Source organism: Cyrtonyx montezumae, unplaced genomic scaffold, assembly GCF_038088225.1.
Source record: "Cyrtonyx montezumae isolate F1298 unplaced genomic scaffold, pur_monq_1.0 scaffold_14, whole genome shotgun sequence".
NCBI classification, from domain to species: Eukaryota; Metazoa; Chordata; class Aves; order Galliformes; family Odontophoridae; genus Cyrtonyx; species Cyrtonyx montezumae.
Window position 1 is genome coordinate 5,477,071 of NW_027071870.1, and position 15,628 is coordinate 5,492,698.

General features: G+C 43.0%; 1 protein-coding gene across 2 annotated transcripts in view; it reads right to left on the bottom strand.

The window, feature by feature from the left end:
- Window positions 1-9,402, bottom strand: part of CUBN (cubilin) — a 136,173-nt gene extending 126,771 nt beyond the window's left edge. Inside the window, exons 1-8 of one of the 2 annotated variants that reach the window (XM_065731319.1) lie at window positions 9,280-9,402; window positions 8,985-9,114; window positions 8,525-8,617; window positions 7,011-7,049; window positions 6,161-6,262; window positions 5,165-5,268; window positions 1,965-2,091; window positions 443-611 (exon numbers count right to left, since the gene is read on the bottom strand). In XM_065731319.1, the coding sequence (XP_065587391.1) occupies window positions 443-611; window positions 1,965-2,091; window positions 5,165-5,268; window positions 6,161-6,262; window positions 7,011-7,049; window positions 8,525-8,617; window positions 8,985-9,114; window positions 9,280-9,398 (883 nt within the window). In that variant the 5' untranslated portion in view covers window positions 9,399-9,402. Of the gene's footprint in view, window positions 1-442; window positions 612-1,964; window positions 2,092-5,164; window positions 5,269-6,160; window positions 6,263-7,010; window positions 7,050-8,524; window positions 8,618-8,984; window positions 9,115-9,279 lie in introns of those variants that run through there. The other variant, XM_065731320.1, reaches the window with a different exon arrangement.
- Window positions 9,403-15,628: the final 6,226 nt, after the last annotated feature.

The following is a 15,628-nucleotide window of genomic DNA, read 5'->3' on the forward strand; positions in this document are numbered from 1 at the left end:
CACTGCCAACCCTTACATAAGGTCTGGGAAGGGGGTGGATCTTGCTACACCCCTTCCTGTCACTCAGGTAGATTGTATGCACCTGAGCTCCTCTGGGTCGGCCCTGCCTTCTCACCAGGTGCTCAATCACTGGTTCAAGCTGTGACTCAGCATTTCCCCTACATGAGCTCTCATTAAAATCCGTGGGGAAAAAAAATAGGTACTTTGAGAATGTAATTTGTCAGACATATTTAGATGTCCAGTTAAGAAGGGAATAAATCACGCTATAAAATTCACTGTCTGTGTTATTATAGATAAGACATAACCTGTAAACATTTATTCTGTAGAATACAAATCAAAAATCTCCATGAATTCACTCCTATATGGATCTTCAGTCTGCTTATGACGGCAGCCATACCTGCTGCCACCCCTCCCAGCATGAGAGCAAGCAAAGACACAATACCTGCGGGGCAGGGATCACAGGAGTAGGAGCCAAGTGTGTTGTGGCACTGCACGAGTGGATTCTGTGAACATGGAGGGTTTGGAAGGCTGCATTCATCTATATCAGCACTGCATTTGGGGCTGCCAGGAGGGGACATCCAGCCAGTGTCACAGATGCAGTGGTACTTGGGCTGCCACAGCAAACACATAGTGCATATTTAAGAAACGTAAACCAAGAAAAGGGCAAGAGTTCATTTTATAAAATATCTTTTAAACTATAGCAAGAAGGCTTTCAGAGCATTGCATGGTTTGCATGTTCTGTTTCTGGAAATGCTGCGGTAGTTTGCTTCATCTATTCCTCCTTCTGAATTTAACTATTTAAACTGTGGAAGGAGCAGCAGGCTCATTCATTATGTTCATCAAAGAAACCTGTAATTTACCCTAAGTCTTCCAGAGAAAATGATCAGCAATTGTGAACTGTACATACACATAACTAAAACTCATCAACTTGCTTTGTACACAGGGTAAAGAGATCAGCATAAGCAACCTGAAATCAGCTTGGCTGTCTTCATTTAAGCAAAATTTTCAGTAACCTGTAATGTGCAGACCTGACATTACATTGAAAATACGTATTTTCTATAATGATGAAAATTTTCTCTCTTCTAGACTATACTAAAGGCCAGATTTCAACATTTACCTAGCTTCAGACCAATTAAACCCTGTGGGAGCTCTATTGTTGACTGACATAGGAGCAGACACTGTTAAGCCAACACTGAATCCTTTTGAAAAGATTTCTCCACAAAAATGGGCAGAAAGCAACTAATGGGGTGTGAAGACTTGTACAAATTGAGAAAAAGTAATGTTAGCACAAAGAATACTTGGTGTGTCTGGAACTGTTCATGGGTGTATAAGAGTGTTAAGGAGCCCAGGTCTGCCAGAGTAGTTCTGGAGAGCTGCTCTTAGTGGAAAAAGCAAAAGCTGGCATCTTTCATCCATCCCTTTAGAGGGAACGCCTTGTACCCAGATTTTCCCCCCAAACAATTGTCTGGCTTGTTGCAGAAGGCCGTTCAAGTATGTGTTTACATTTGCTCTGTGCAGACACTTGGACAGCTCAGGCCTGGAGTCAGAGATTGAGTCAAATGGACAGTACCAAGCACCAAACACAGGCAGCAGCCACCAGGACACCTATCAGTGTTCCACTGGTATTGCTTTTCCCAAAGAAAATAAGAACAACGTTTGCCTTCTGAAAAATTTCTGTAATAAAATATTCCAGCAACTTGGCATAGCACTCCCCATATAGTGAACAGCAAGAATATCAGGTTTCAAATGACACTTTGGCTGCCCAAAAACACTTTGACAAGTATCTTTAACAAGACACAAGGCATTTTCAGTTATTTCTGTTGTCCTTGGGACATCAGAGAGATTAGGTTATTTTGTACAGTGGCATTTCTGGCTGTCTTCCAGCAGAAGTGTATGCTACATAGGTTTGAGGCACCCAGCACTATTTGATTGCACTGTATAATGAGAGGTATACTGCTCCTTACCTCGTTGGGGGTGTCCCGTTCTGCATCAACACAAGTGCCATGCTCACAGAGTGCCTGAGATCCACCCTGGCAATCGTCAAACTTTGAGGCACAGCGTGGTCCATAGGTTTCTGGAGTACAGGAGCAGCTAAAGGAGAAAGCAGACAGAAAAATCTAAATGTTGTCCACATAAGAACCACATACTGCCATAGTAAGGGATTAGTCTGCACTCTCTGTGTGACGTTCCTCACAAAATCCCTGTGTATTTCACAGTGCTGACTGTTCCATTAATAACCTCACTGAGTAGCAAAGCTGTCCAGCAGGGACTCAAGAGTCGTGTAGGACTGGCACCTGTCCACAGCTGACCACAGCATCTTGTCACAAGCACAAAACAAGGAAAATAGAAATGTCTAACACAAGGGATCAATCGAACATGAGCCTGGAAGTTGCCTCTTCGGCCAGAGAGCACCCAAATTTTGCATTTCACTTTATGCCCCTCATAAGTTGCCAGCTGCTAAGGCTCTACCTCTAGCAACACATAGACATGTTTTGGGATTGAGACTTGGTGATTATCTCCAGTCTACATTGCTCAAATTCCCTGCCCAAGGAGCATCCGTACACACTTTCCCAAGCTGTCATTCCTTGCACTCCCACCAAAGCTGTGCCAACTACAGCTGACTCAGCAGCTTTTTCCTTTTTCACACTGCAGTGCCCACTTTGATCACAGCATTGCACAGACACAGTGGAACTGAAACTGGGAGCTTTTAAGGTAACTGTTCCCTTTTCTCCAGCCCTTGATTTCCACATGGAGCAAATCTGAGAATCCAAAATACAGTGGAATGGGACAAAAACCTACAGAAGGCTTCCAATCAATTAGCTAATATATTTTAAAAATGGAACTGAGACACTTATTTGGACATAAGTGGTATGCTGAGATGCCTGCTCCTCACATATGGCCCTTACATGCCCTCTTGTTTTTAAGCAGCCCAATGAAAATCACTCTGCAAAACCATTTACCCACAGAATCCAAATCAGGATATTTCAGTGCAGCAGATCTGGACCTTGGAGTGGTTTATTAATACGCTGTGCTATCCTTGTCAGGGTATCATGTGCTGAGCTGAAAAGGTAGTGTGATAAGTCAATTGCAGGTAACTAAACTCTGCACTCAGGACAAGTGACCCCGATGAACTTTGGTTTAAAAACGCCCCAGTATCTTAATGCTTGTCTGCAGTCTCCTGTACTGCAAAGCTGCATTGCTGTAAGGAGCAGATACACGCTGTGAGAGCAGACACTCGGCCTGGGCATGCAGAGAGGTGGCAGGCAGGAAACTAGAGCAGCCCTGTATGTTCAAAGTACAGAGCCACACAGCCATTTCCAAAGGACTCAGAAAGCAATCAGTGGCTCTGAAGGAGGAGGAAAGCGGCACTGCCTCCTGCTCTGTCTGGCAAAGGTTAATCCATTCCCAGCTTGAAGCTGCTCATCTTTGAAAAGCAGGTCAGGCCACAAGGAGCTTAGGCCAAACCACAGAGCAGAGCTATGTGGCACTGCACTGGTCCTGTCCCTGTGCTAATGGCACATCCCTGGGAGGCTCCATCGTGCTGATTAACACACAGAAGTCTGGTGGACGTGGTGGCCTTCATATCCTTTTGCCCAGATGATGCAGTGTACCAATTGGGGTGCTGATTAGGGAAAGCATTTCCACAATACCTGCTTCCTCCTCATACCTCAGCACTTTCCCGTATTAGAGTTCTAGGCCTATAACTAAAGGATCTGAGCAACATGGGTTCCTTTACTATCCAACTGATGGTACAGTAGTGCCCTTCACCTGGTTTTACCCCTGAGGGCTGTGGAAAGATAAATATCACCTTTTTTTTTTTCTCACCTGCAGTGTATGACTGCAGCAGAGCAGGAGCAGGGTGATTAGGGTCAGTGTGCCCCAGAAATATCATCCACAGTGAACTGTCAGAATGCATTTAGCATCTGAGGAGCACTCAGAAATGAGTAAAGCAAGATGTGATTGGAGACTGGGAAGACAGTACGATGGAGGTGAAGAAAGGGTAGAACAGTAATCCTGAGTAATGCAGAAACAGCAATATCACGATTTGTATGACTTACAAAGAGATCCTCATGCATGTGGAGCGACTGTAATTTGTAGGAATCTCACTGGGGAACAAACTTACAGGACTGTATGAACACAGTGAAAACTCTTGAGAGACAGGCAGAAGGTTTGTCTCTCAAACCTTAATGTAATCCCACATCCATACACTGCTGAGCATGGCAAAGTTAACATGGAATGTTTTCTGAGTAGTTTCCTTCATAAAAACCTGTGTTGAGGATGGCTGCAAGGAGGCTACAAAGATCTTCAAAGTCAAAGCAGAGTGGGCAGGCAGCCCCACGTGGTTGGTAGCATCTCAGCAGGCTTTGTGCATGAGGAGCACTGTGTGAGAATTTCCCTTTTGAGAGGTTACTCCAAGAGCTGGCTTATAAGCCTGTCTAGTGCTGAGCAAATATTTGTGGGTGCTAAGGATTTTGTGCTGAACCCAGACACCAACTGCTCTGCAGAAAGCTGTGGCATGCTATCCAGCCACTGCACAGAGAGAGCTTTGTATTACATCCAAAAGTTGTTTATCACATTATTTGCCAGTATGGAAAACAAGATGCAGGGTGTTCAGGCAAGCTTGACCTGTAAACAGGAGCACGTTTCCCAAGGAGCTGAATGAGGTCTGCCTCCAGCTGAGCACAGCTAGAGAAAGGTGAGCTGCAGGGAGTTGATGTCTGCGGGGCCCAAATACCCTCCTGGCCTGCCTGCTGCAGGCAGCACCTCTCTTTCCTTTATCTGATGGGAGTTTTGCCTGCTCAGGAGCTTTTCAGCAAATCATAGCCTTGTGGGGTACAGCTCTTCTCCTGTCCACCTCCTCCATTTCCTCACCCTCCTCTGTCTCTTGGGCAGGTGATAAATGATGGGTGATAATCTTTGTCCCCAGTGTGGCTGTGTGACAAACCTGGTTCTTGTTCTTGTGTCAAAACAAGTGACAGGAACACATCCATGCTGCATTTGGCTGAACAGCAGTAGGGATTTTGTGGTCTCTCGAACTGAAATGGATTATAGCACACAGAAAATACATAGACGTGTTTCTCACACTTGTGCTGCAGATGGGATAGATGTCACAAACATAGCAGTGTTTTGGATAGGATTGTTGTGCATGGTTTTGAAACATTACCTGTAGCTGCCTGGTGTGTTCACACAAGTGGCTCCATTCTGGCAGCCCAGGGCCGTTCCAGCATAAATCTGGCATTCATTAACGTCCTCTGAGCAGCGGAGGCCCTAAGGTGAAATGGAACACCAGTTTATTTTCCAAGTAACAGAGAAGTGAAGCAAACCATGGAGCCAAGGTTTAATATAGTTTCCAAACATACACAAACCACAGGCTGCTATCAACACAGCTTCCCTTATGAAGCATTATAACAGAACTCTATTGTTCATCTGGGTTCTGCAATCCTGGCTATCAGTCAGAAGAGGGATGAAATATTTCATATGTCTGCAACAGCATACAGATAGCTTAGTACTGCCACCTCCCCTGCTTCCCAACTTCCTAGCAAGAGGCTCAGAAAACTTCATTTCAGACTGTTTTTATCAGGAAATACTGTTTCATCACAACAGAAAGCATGTCGATTTTGACCCCAGTTTCACTGGGACAGCTTTCAGGCTGAGAGTCTGAGAAAAAGTGGATCTGTTCCATCTCCAAATGCGTGTAACAGCACCATAAAAGCCTTTGTCAGCAAGGTCTTTGGATTTTGAAAACTCAGGATGTGATTGATTACTGACACTCCCATTTGTTTTACTCCTTTGGGCTTCAATAAATGTCATTTCCTTCCCCTATTCCCTCCATACGACTGCGTCACGCCAGCAGCAGGTACGCAGTTCATTCATCCTTATGACACACATCCTTATGACACCAGCTGCATGTAACAACTCAGGGCCTTGCCCACTGGCTTGAGCTTCCATCTTTTTGTGGTAGATGTCATTATTGTTGAGAATCAAATGCATTGCACTTAAACCAAATGATCGCTCTGATGTGGCTATTCTGCTATTCAGTATATATCACTTAATACATACTTTGTCCTGAGTGCACTAAGCCAAGTATACCCTTGCAGTTAAAATACATGTCACACACTCAGATAGGCTGAACACAAACTCCAGGAGGCTGAGGACTCACCTTCCAATTGCTGGGACAGAGACAAAAGAAGCCATCCAGTGAGTTCACGCAGGTCCCCGAGTTCTCACAGGGGTTGCTGTTGCAGGCTTTCCTTTGCAGGGTCTGAAACCCAGGAGCAGAGCAGGGAATTAGCTTCCTTCTTATTGACTGATTGATCAGCATTTCTTTTCAAGACAAACCTTTTGTTTATTTACTTTCATTCTTTCTTGGAGTTCCCTCTTGCTTTTTTTTTTTCAGCAAGACTGATCTGCAAAGCCTTGGAGCTGTTTTGCTCATATTTGTGCAGAAATATGACTAAAATATGACTTAGCATGACAGATCTGACACAGCATAGCGCAAGCTCGGCAAGATGTAAATACTATCAGGAACTGTTTCTCCATGGCAGGCTGTTAGTGAGGCTGTAAGGAGGGATGTCTTTGTGATTTGATACGTGACTCATCCAACACCTGCTTTACTGGCAGCAGTAGCTGTGGCTGCCACACACTCATGGGGAAGCAGCTGATGATTGAAAATCAGCTATTTCTCACGCAATGAAAAATCTGATTCGATTTCTCTGTCTTTGTCTTCACAGATCAGAGAAGGGAGAGTGTGTTTTTCCTTGTTATCCAGTTGTTATTCTTCAGTGTACAACTGTTTTTCCTTTAAGGAATGCAGACTCCTACAGTTTATGTTTGGTAAGAAGGCATTTCACCTCCTTTACAAACCCTTTTTTTTTTTAACCTCTTGTTACCAGAAAAGCTTTTCTCAAGTGATATGTGAGAGGAAAGAAATCATTTAACTTAATAAAGCTTACTCTGTTCAATTGGGTAGAGTACTTTTCTGATCTTCTGATTATTTCCCATGTACTCACCTGCTCTAAGCTTTGAAGTTTCATTTCAAGATCTGTGACCTGCAAGAGAAATGAAAATTAATTGCACTTGGCATGAGGGTCACTGCTGATGGCTGTGCTGGTCTCTGTGCTGGCACGCTGGGTGCCAGCAGTCTGGCTGAGTGTTTTCTTTGGAGATGAGAGCTAGTCTGTGAAACTAGGTGATAAACAGGATCAAATCAGGCCCCATTCACTGGGATAAAAGTATTTTATGCTGTTCAAAAACTGACAGCTTTTCAGCAGGATATATCCAGATTTGTCTACAAAAAGACTCTGTCCTGTGAAGATGCGTTAAGGTGCTTATCTTGCTTAACATGGACCTGCTGCAGTTCGTCCAGAGGAAGGCCACAAAAATGAAAAAAAGGGGTGGAACACCTTGCCTGCAAGGACAGACTGAGAGAGCTGGGGCTGTCTGGAGCCTGGAGAAAAGAAGGCTGTGAGGTGACCTGAGAGTGGCAGAGCAGGGCTGCAAGGGAGAAGGGGACTCCTTTCCTTAGTGGGACCTGTTGTGATAGGACAAGGGGAAATAGCTCCAAACTAAAGGAGGGGAAATTTAGACTGGAAATAAGGAAGAAGTTTTTTACAGTCAGGGTGGTAAGGCACTGGCACAGGTTGCCCACAGATGTGCCCTCCTGGAGACACTCAAGGTGAGGCTGGACAGGGCTCTGAGCACTCTGATCTAGCTGTACGTGTCCCTGTTCATTGCAGAGGACTTGGACCAGATGACCTTGAAGTGGCCCTTTTAACTCAAAAGATTCTATGATTCTAGAAATTTTAGGAATGTAAATATTCCAAGACAGCTCAGGTGCTCACGAGGATAAGATGGAATGAGGTCTGAGGTGGTGGGCACACTGAAAGCCAAGGAAAAGTTCAGCATATCTCAGATGATTAAAGCCACAAATAGCAAGCAGAAAATGAATTAGGGGAAATGACAAATACATATTTGAACAATTTCCCTTCAGGGCAGTCTCTCAGGCTATAATATATTTTCCTATAAGGAAATTATGGCAGCACTCTAACAAAAGACCTTTGAGTCAAGACAGATAAAGGATTTCCATCTTCTTTTGGAGAAAAATCTCGACTAGCTGGGAAAACTAGCTCAAGGGTCTTTTCTTCCTACTGCAAACCTCTATAGCACACTTGTATCCAAGCAATGGAATGTCCATGAAACAAGTACAGGAGTATGTATGGTCTATAGTCTGAATTTGGTAAGACTGAATTTCTGTAGAATTCAGAGGACGTAGTCTATAGAGATGCCGACAGTGAAGAATAATCCTGGTAACTGAAAATTATGAGAATTATGGGGATGTTTCCAGTTTCCAGATACTGAAACAGTACCTCTGATGTAACATAGACTCTAAGCTGATGTAAAATATGGACTCTGCCCCAGTTCCCTGTATTGAAGCCAAGAAATACTGAAATGAATCAGTAGTCACATCATTCTGAAGAACAGAGAACTCAGAATGCTGCTGGACTACAGCATGGGTACAGCTCACCTTGGAAGCCAGCAGAGAGACTTGGTGGGACACGTTCTGAGAAACTCCACTGGCTTTCTTCAGTTCTTGAATCTCTGCTTTATTTTCTCTCATCTAAATTATTAAAGAGAGATGTGCCGTGAAATAAGTTTTGCTTCCTCAGATGCTTGAAAGCAAGCCTCGCTTTTTTAAAAGCTTAAGAAAGCTTTGTTCTTTCTTCATCTTACTCTTATAAAGTCTTCCCGAAAACAGAGAGCTCTGTTCCATACGCAGTTTAATCTTTTAATTACTTTACATAATGAATTTATTACTTTACAACTCTGCAATAGCTCAAATATTACAGTGCTAACAGAGATAATATAAAAAAGCAATTGTTAACCAAACACATCAAACATCGGCAGAGACAAATTCTGGAGAAAATTAAATTATTAATGTGCAAAACTGGAAATGAAAACACCATAAGGACAAGTAACTATATCACCTGACTAAAAATCTCTGCAAGGTCTTCTTCATTAAGCTTTATTTTCCCCAGTGGACCAGTTCTAAATTCAATATTTTTGCTGGAGCCGGCGCTGAACACCAGGTTGCCCTGCTCTGAGGACAGACGAGGCCTGTTGTATTACGGGAACAAAATAAAAATGGGTTAGTTACATATATCTGCTGCCAAAGTGTAGGTTGAAAAGTTATGTGGTAAAGCCATTCTGTTCCCATTAGTAGTGCTTATAGCCTATCTTATGCACAAATCATTTGCAGTTGATAATAGCTCTGGTACTTACTGTTCATCATAAACGTTTCTTTTCTGCCTCTTTTGTTCATAGTGGTTTGACTCACGGATCAATCCAGCAAGCAGTAACAGTGCAGCTAACAGCCCAGGAACAGGAGCAGCCCAAAGCATTGCTCTCTTCCAGCTGTCCTGAGTTTGAAGTGAAACCTCTCGTGCTGAATTGTGCTTTAGAGAGCCCGGCTGCCCTTTGCTCTCATGCAGCTCCTTATTCACAAGGTACCCATGCTGCTGTCCTGTCCTGTCAGGGTAATCTTTATCTCAGGTATCTTAATTAAAGTTTGACAGTGTGCAAATAATCCAGACACCCTGCACATTTTTTCTCTTTTGGCTGCAGGAGCTCTGAGAGGTAATTAATTGAGATCTGCATGTGTCTGATCATTGTGCCTTTGACCTTTGGACAGCCAAGCACCCTGTGCCTCAGCACCACACAGTCCAACACTGGCTGCTGTGGGAACAGCTCACTATCCTGCGCACTGAGGAAGGAAAGATAATTTGGTAACACTGAAAGGCTGAGAGCATTACCCTCCCAAAAAATAACATTTTAGAACCACAGTGGCTGGCAAGGAGTATTTGCATTGAAGGAGCAGCTTCCAGCCAGTAATTCATCATTCATCATTCAGATGACATAAACAAGTTAGCAGTACCAAAGAGCATCCCATGGATTGCAACAGCAAAATACAGTTTTAACCAAATATGGTTGCTCTGAATTGAAAACGGCTCAGTCTCCAGATACTGAGGAGATGATCAAACAAGAGGACTGCTCTTTTTGTTTTGGCACATGTAGACTGTCTTCACTGCACACACTAGGGCTCCCAAATCCAGGCCAGCCACAGACAATGGAAGACCAAGGATGGATTTGGGTAGGGCTCAAAAGTAATTGAACAGTGCAAATTAATCTGTTCTGAGAGCCAAAATTTGAATATTGCTTATTTTCCTCTACCCTTTCAGCAGCACCCGCCTCAAAAGAAACATCATGCCCAACTTCATACCATGGCCATGACTGCTCTTTAGGCTCCTACAGTGCCTGGGCTGGCAGCACAATTCCCCATGTAACCTCTGCCTATGATGAGGTGAGTAGCTCCAAGCTGTGACCACAGCAGCAGCTCCCCGCACCTCCAAGTCCCACCACAATTCATGTGTTTTCCCCTTTTGTTTAATAGTTAACTCATTCAGGTTGCTAACATTTCAAATCTCTACTGAGGACAGCAAAACAGGAACAGTTGTAGCTGCTATCTCTAGAGATAGCAGCAGCCACCATTCACTGGTCCTTTCTGTCTCAGAGCTCCTGTACCTCCTGACCCCATGCAGCCTCCTTTTCTGCTCCAGTCTGCACTTTTCACCCAACAGGGAGGTTATGCCTACAGATAAGTGGGCCATGCCCTAGAGGTAGGGGACTTAATGAGCTGCACAGCTTTCACAGACAGAAACTATGTGAGGTCAAAGCCTTCGTGCATCTTGGGATTAGTTTGAATAAGCATTAATATTAACGTTGCCTCTAAAATAGAGAGAGGTACACTGTGAAAGTGAGTACAAATGCAGGACAGATAAGGATTATGGTGTTGCCACACGTAATTTCATCTTTCTATGAATAGCTACAATGTCCAAGGCTGTCTCAGCTGCACTCCACCACCTCCACTGTTTCCTGTTTTTGTTTTTTTTTTTTTCCTATAAAATCTGGCCTGTTGTTACATTTTATTGTCTGCTTTTTTCAAAACTTACTCGTAATTCAGGACAGCGTGTTTCCTATGTTCACACAGAATATGGTGCAGGTAACCCAACAGTTACTGGTGCTGCCTTGAGATCTGGAAGAGCAGAGGGGTGAAGCTTCCCTCCCAACACCCAGGTGTTTGGGATAGCTCATCCCATTAGCCTGTACTCACTGGTGCAGCTCTGGGTACCCACCTGCTCCACAGCAGAATGTATTTATATCATACTGGGGGGTAGCTAGAAGAAACTATAGGACAATTAAACCTGTGCTTCCTTCCTACCATGCTGGTTGAACATTATGCATAGTCCAAGCACTTTTTTTCTCCACAAAGTGCATTGTATGCTGGCAGTTTTCAGCCTAGACTTTGTCTACAAAATCTTTCATTTTCTCCATTGATTGCTTTTGCATATTAAGTATGCATTGCCTCTCTCTGCTGCCTGTCAATCTTTGATTCAAGCTTTTCATTCCAACTAATTAGCTCAAACATAGCAAACAACAATGAGCAATAAACCTCCGAGGATGGGGACAACGTTGCTAATCCAAGGAGGAGGAAGAAATAACTCCTTTCAACATCTCTCCTTCCATGCTTTACAGCTTAGAAAATGGTAAAGACCAGGTGACTTTTAATGTGCCCTGATTATAGGATGGAAAAAGGAGCTCTGGACACCTATCTAAACCTTGCATAACACACTATATCCATTATATTTTAACTTACTGCTCTATTCCCAGTGAATGCCCCTCAGGCTGGCCAAGTTGGGAAACCTATAAATCATCCTAAGAAGAAAAATTGGTCCACGTTTTTTTAATTTTACTGAAATACACTGGATTAAGGCAGCATTTTTTGGAGGAACAGAATGGAAACCCTGCAAGTATCTGGCATCAGTATAGGGGCTGTTCATTATAACCAGGAGAGCTGGCACAAACACCTCCTTCTGGGAGGGATCATTCCATTACCTCACTGACATTATAGCTGAGAAACATCTCTAGAGAGAATAGTTTGTGCACAGATTTGGCAGGAAGTAACAGAGCATTTGTTTCTACCTAATTCAGGTTGAAGCAGCAACACTTTACCACCATCTTGTGCTTTGGTGTGTAGCGGTGTGAGATGAAATGGTGGCGTCCATCTACTTCTCCAGCAGTAAGTGCCTGCAATGCAAAGGTTCTTCTGTAGAAGACAAGAAAGCATAGCCAGAATTCAATTGCATTAATTGCACCTATGAAATCAGCTCAGTTGCAGTGATATGATAGGAGCCATCGTAACGCTCCCTTTATAAAAGGGGGGAAATGCAGCTATGAAGAGGGATCTCAAACCAGTCTAAGTGTTAAAGAAAAACCAACAACTCCAATGTTTTTAAATAATTGTAGATCTAGCCACGTTGCTGCCTTAGCCCCAGGTAATGTGCATTCACCCGAGTTTCCCTTCAGCTGAGGGGATGCCCCCCAGTATCTACCCATCCCTCAGCTCTCTTTGATTCTTCTCTTTCTAACAATAATCCACGCTCAAAAATAACACAGCATCTAAAGAACGCTGTTACAAAGCACTATCCTGGCATATGGGGGATCAACAGCCACAGCATGCATCTACTGAAACAAGGGCAAGCGAAGAAAAACAGCAGGAGGGTTAGTTCCTTGGTTAAGGGGTGGCTGTCCAAAGACATCAAAACTCGAGTCCCTTCTCCTCCTCCTCATCACCTCCTTCCTCCACCACCACCACCTTCTCTTCCTCCTCAATCATCATCATCATCCTACGCATCTGCAAAACTTCATACAGCACCTTCCTCATAGGCTGCAACAGCTGCCATACTCTTATTTCCCACATCACTTCTTAAAGATTTCTTCTGCCTCTCAGCACACTGCCCTCTGACATCTGCTTAAGATTTTGATCCCACACAGCTGATTAAGTTAATCAGTTACCTGCTGATGAAGTTAAACTAGCTGGACAGGGAATCTAGGTTTTCGGTTTTTAATAGTAAATAACAAAGAGTTTTGACTTAGGTACTTCAGCTGTAATTTATTTACTTTCCCAGTTCACCCTTGGTTCCTTTATCACAATGAAGACAGAGATAACATAACTTGTTTTTTCCTGTGCTACAAGAGTCACACTGTGTAAAAGCACATTACTTTTACAAACCACCACGGTGATGCTTCCTATTTTCTGTTTCATTCATTTTTTTTTTTTTTTAATTAGGTCAGTTACATTGGTTTTATTCTTTCCTATTGATTATTCCAGTCCTTTCAGCATACCCAATTTGCTTTATTGTATGCTGCCATTATTTTTAGGGAGCTCCATTTGCACAGTCACTCTTTGCCACCAATAACCCTGAAGCCATGAATGGACCGGGCTGCAGAACCACACTCAGATTCATTCCTCTCTGTACTGTTAGCTTTATTGAGAGGATTAGACCTGAGCTGTACACTCTATGTTCATACATCATTTGCTGGGCACTGATGTTGTGACTAGAAATACTGGCATGCTGTCACAACACAAATGTAAGAAAAATAGAGGGGTGGTACTAAGAAAAAGATCTGTCAAAATCAGTACTCTGTTTCCAACAATGGCCAAGAGCAGATAGCTGGGAAAGGAAGGGAACATGACAGGGCAAGCACACACAATGCCTCTCCTATGTGTCCTCCTGGCCTCCATCTACTGCAACTTAGGAACTTCAGCCAGATGTCTACCTGCTTGATACTCTTTTCCAAATGAACTCATCCAGCCTTCTCCTGAACTCTTCCCCCATGCCTCACCTTGTGACACATGCAGACTGAATAATGCCACATGGTAAGTAACATAAATACGCAGTCAAAAAAGCCATTCAGAAACACTGGTTCTGAGTAGAATCCCATTTTTAAGTGTAACATTTATAAACAACATGATTTCATTTTTAAAAAAATACCCTAACTACAAGTTCTGCCTTCCAGTTTTAGTCCCTCTAACTCCGATTCTTGTTTCATCAGAACTGTAGTCAGGATGCTGTAGTCAGGATGACCCTTGTCCATGCTTCCTCCCACCATCAACAAACAAGGCGGAAGAAAGTCCGAGAGAACGACCCAGTTTCCTTGTGTTCCTGCACAGCAGGCTGGGCATCTAATGCCATGCTCTTCTTTTCTTGGACAGCTGTATCAATTCCCCAGCCCTTCTTATCAAATAAAGATAAAAATAACACAAATCTGTTCACGTTCCTCACAGTAATGTTTAAACTGAAACATTTTCACTACTCAGTACTTCATTTTCCATGGTGTCTTGGATATCTGTTATCTGTTCAAGCATACTGTTACTAAACAGGCATAAACTTCCCTTAATGAGGTCTGTTACTCTAGAACACTCATACTTGCCCAGACAAAAGGAGGATGCTTGCTGGAAATTATGCAATTGGACTTTATGCCTAGTTTCTTACACTTCAGCATTCATTTTCCTTGACTATTTCCTACTTTATACACTATTTATATGTAAGGCTGTCCTTAGATGTTAATAATCCTCTAGTTATTAACCAATTATTTGTTTGTGTCTAATAATAATGAGATCTTTTCTACGGTGAAGCTTCACAAGGCTGAGAACATTCAACTCATCATGTCATGGAGATAGTAAGATGTAGTCCACATGCGCAGAATAAGCAAGTCACACAACCCAAAACCAGACTCTGGAGGTTTCCAGATTTCACACATTTACCATTCAGCTGCTGTTGTAATCATACCTAATCCTAATGAATTATGATGTTGTAATCATCCTAATACCTAATGAAAATGCTAAGGCTGAAGCTGCAAAGCACTTATTAGAAAGCTGCTCAGAAAAGGAAGCAACATGATCGTTGAGTGAGGTCAAGCAGGTGCAACCCAACAGCACTCAGCAGAGGAGTCTATTAATGCCAAACAGATGGAAAAAGAAGCAGTCACTCAATTTAGCTTCACTTCTATTACAGGGTTAGAAGTTCTATTATTACATCTCTCAAGAACCAGACCATGTGGTAACGAGTCACTGATCTACAGGATATCTACATGAGAACAACTGCCTTAACAGACAAGCAGCTATGGTTCGTAACACCGACAGCTTGCTTTTTGCATAGCTCAGTAGTGGGCACGGCCTAACAACAGCCCAGTAGTTTCAGCCACTGCTGCAGTACTATGAGAGATGACCAAAACAGAGGTGGTCTTCTGCTTCTTTACAGCCTGCTCCAGAGCTCTTCTATGAGAATCCATTTCTCTTCCACAGCTGGAACACCCCAAGACGTCTAAATGCATTTAAGGATATAAAGCATGCTGTAGTAGTTTCACCCAAGGTTTTCCTGGTGTAGCAGGCCTTAAGCAGCACAAAAACTAAGAGAAGAAATGAAAAAGAAGTCAGTATAAGATAAGATAAACTGGCAGTAAGCAATAACTTGCTCTTTTTTTTTTCTCTCTCTTTTCAGGATGACTACAGGAGATTTGAATAGCTGTGATTTCTTTACTGACTTTTTTCTCTACAGTCTTCAGTCTCTCCTGCACTACCAGGCCTAGATGCAATACACCATGACTGCTATGTTTTTCCACAAGGGAAATAAAAACAAATAATGTCTTTTTCAGGACTGGCAACTTTGACAACTTACAAGTGCACAGGAACCATAAGCAATCCATGAAAACACAAAGCTTTGAAATCTCT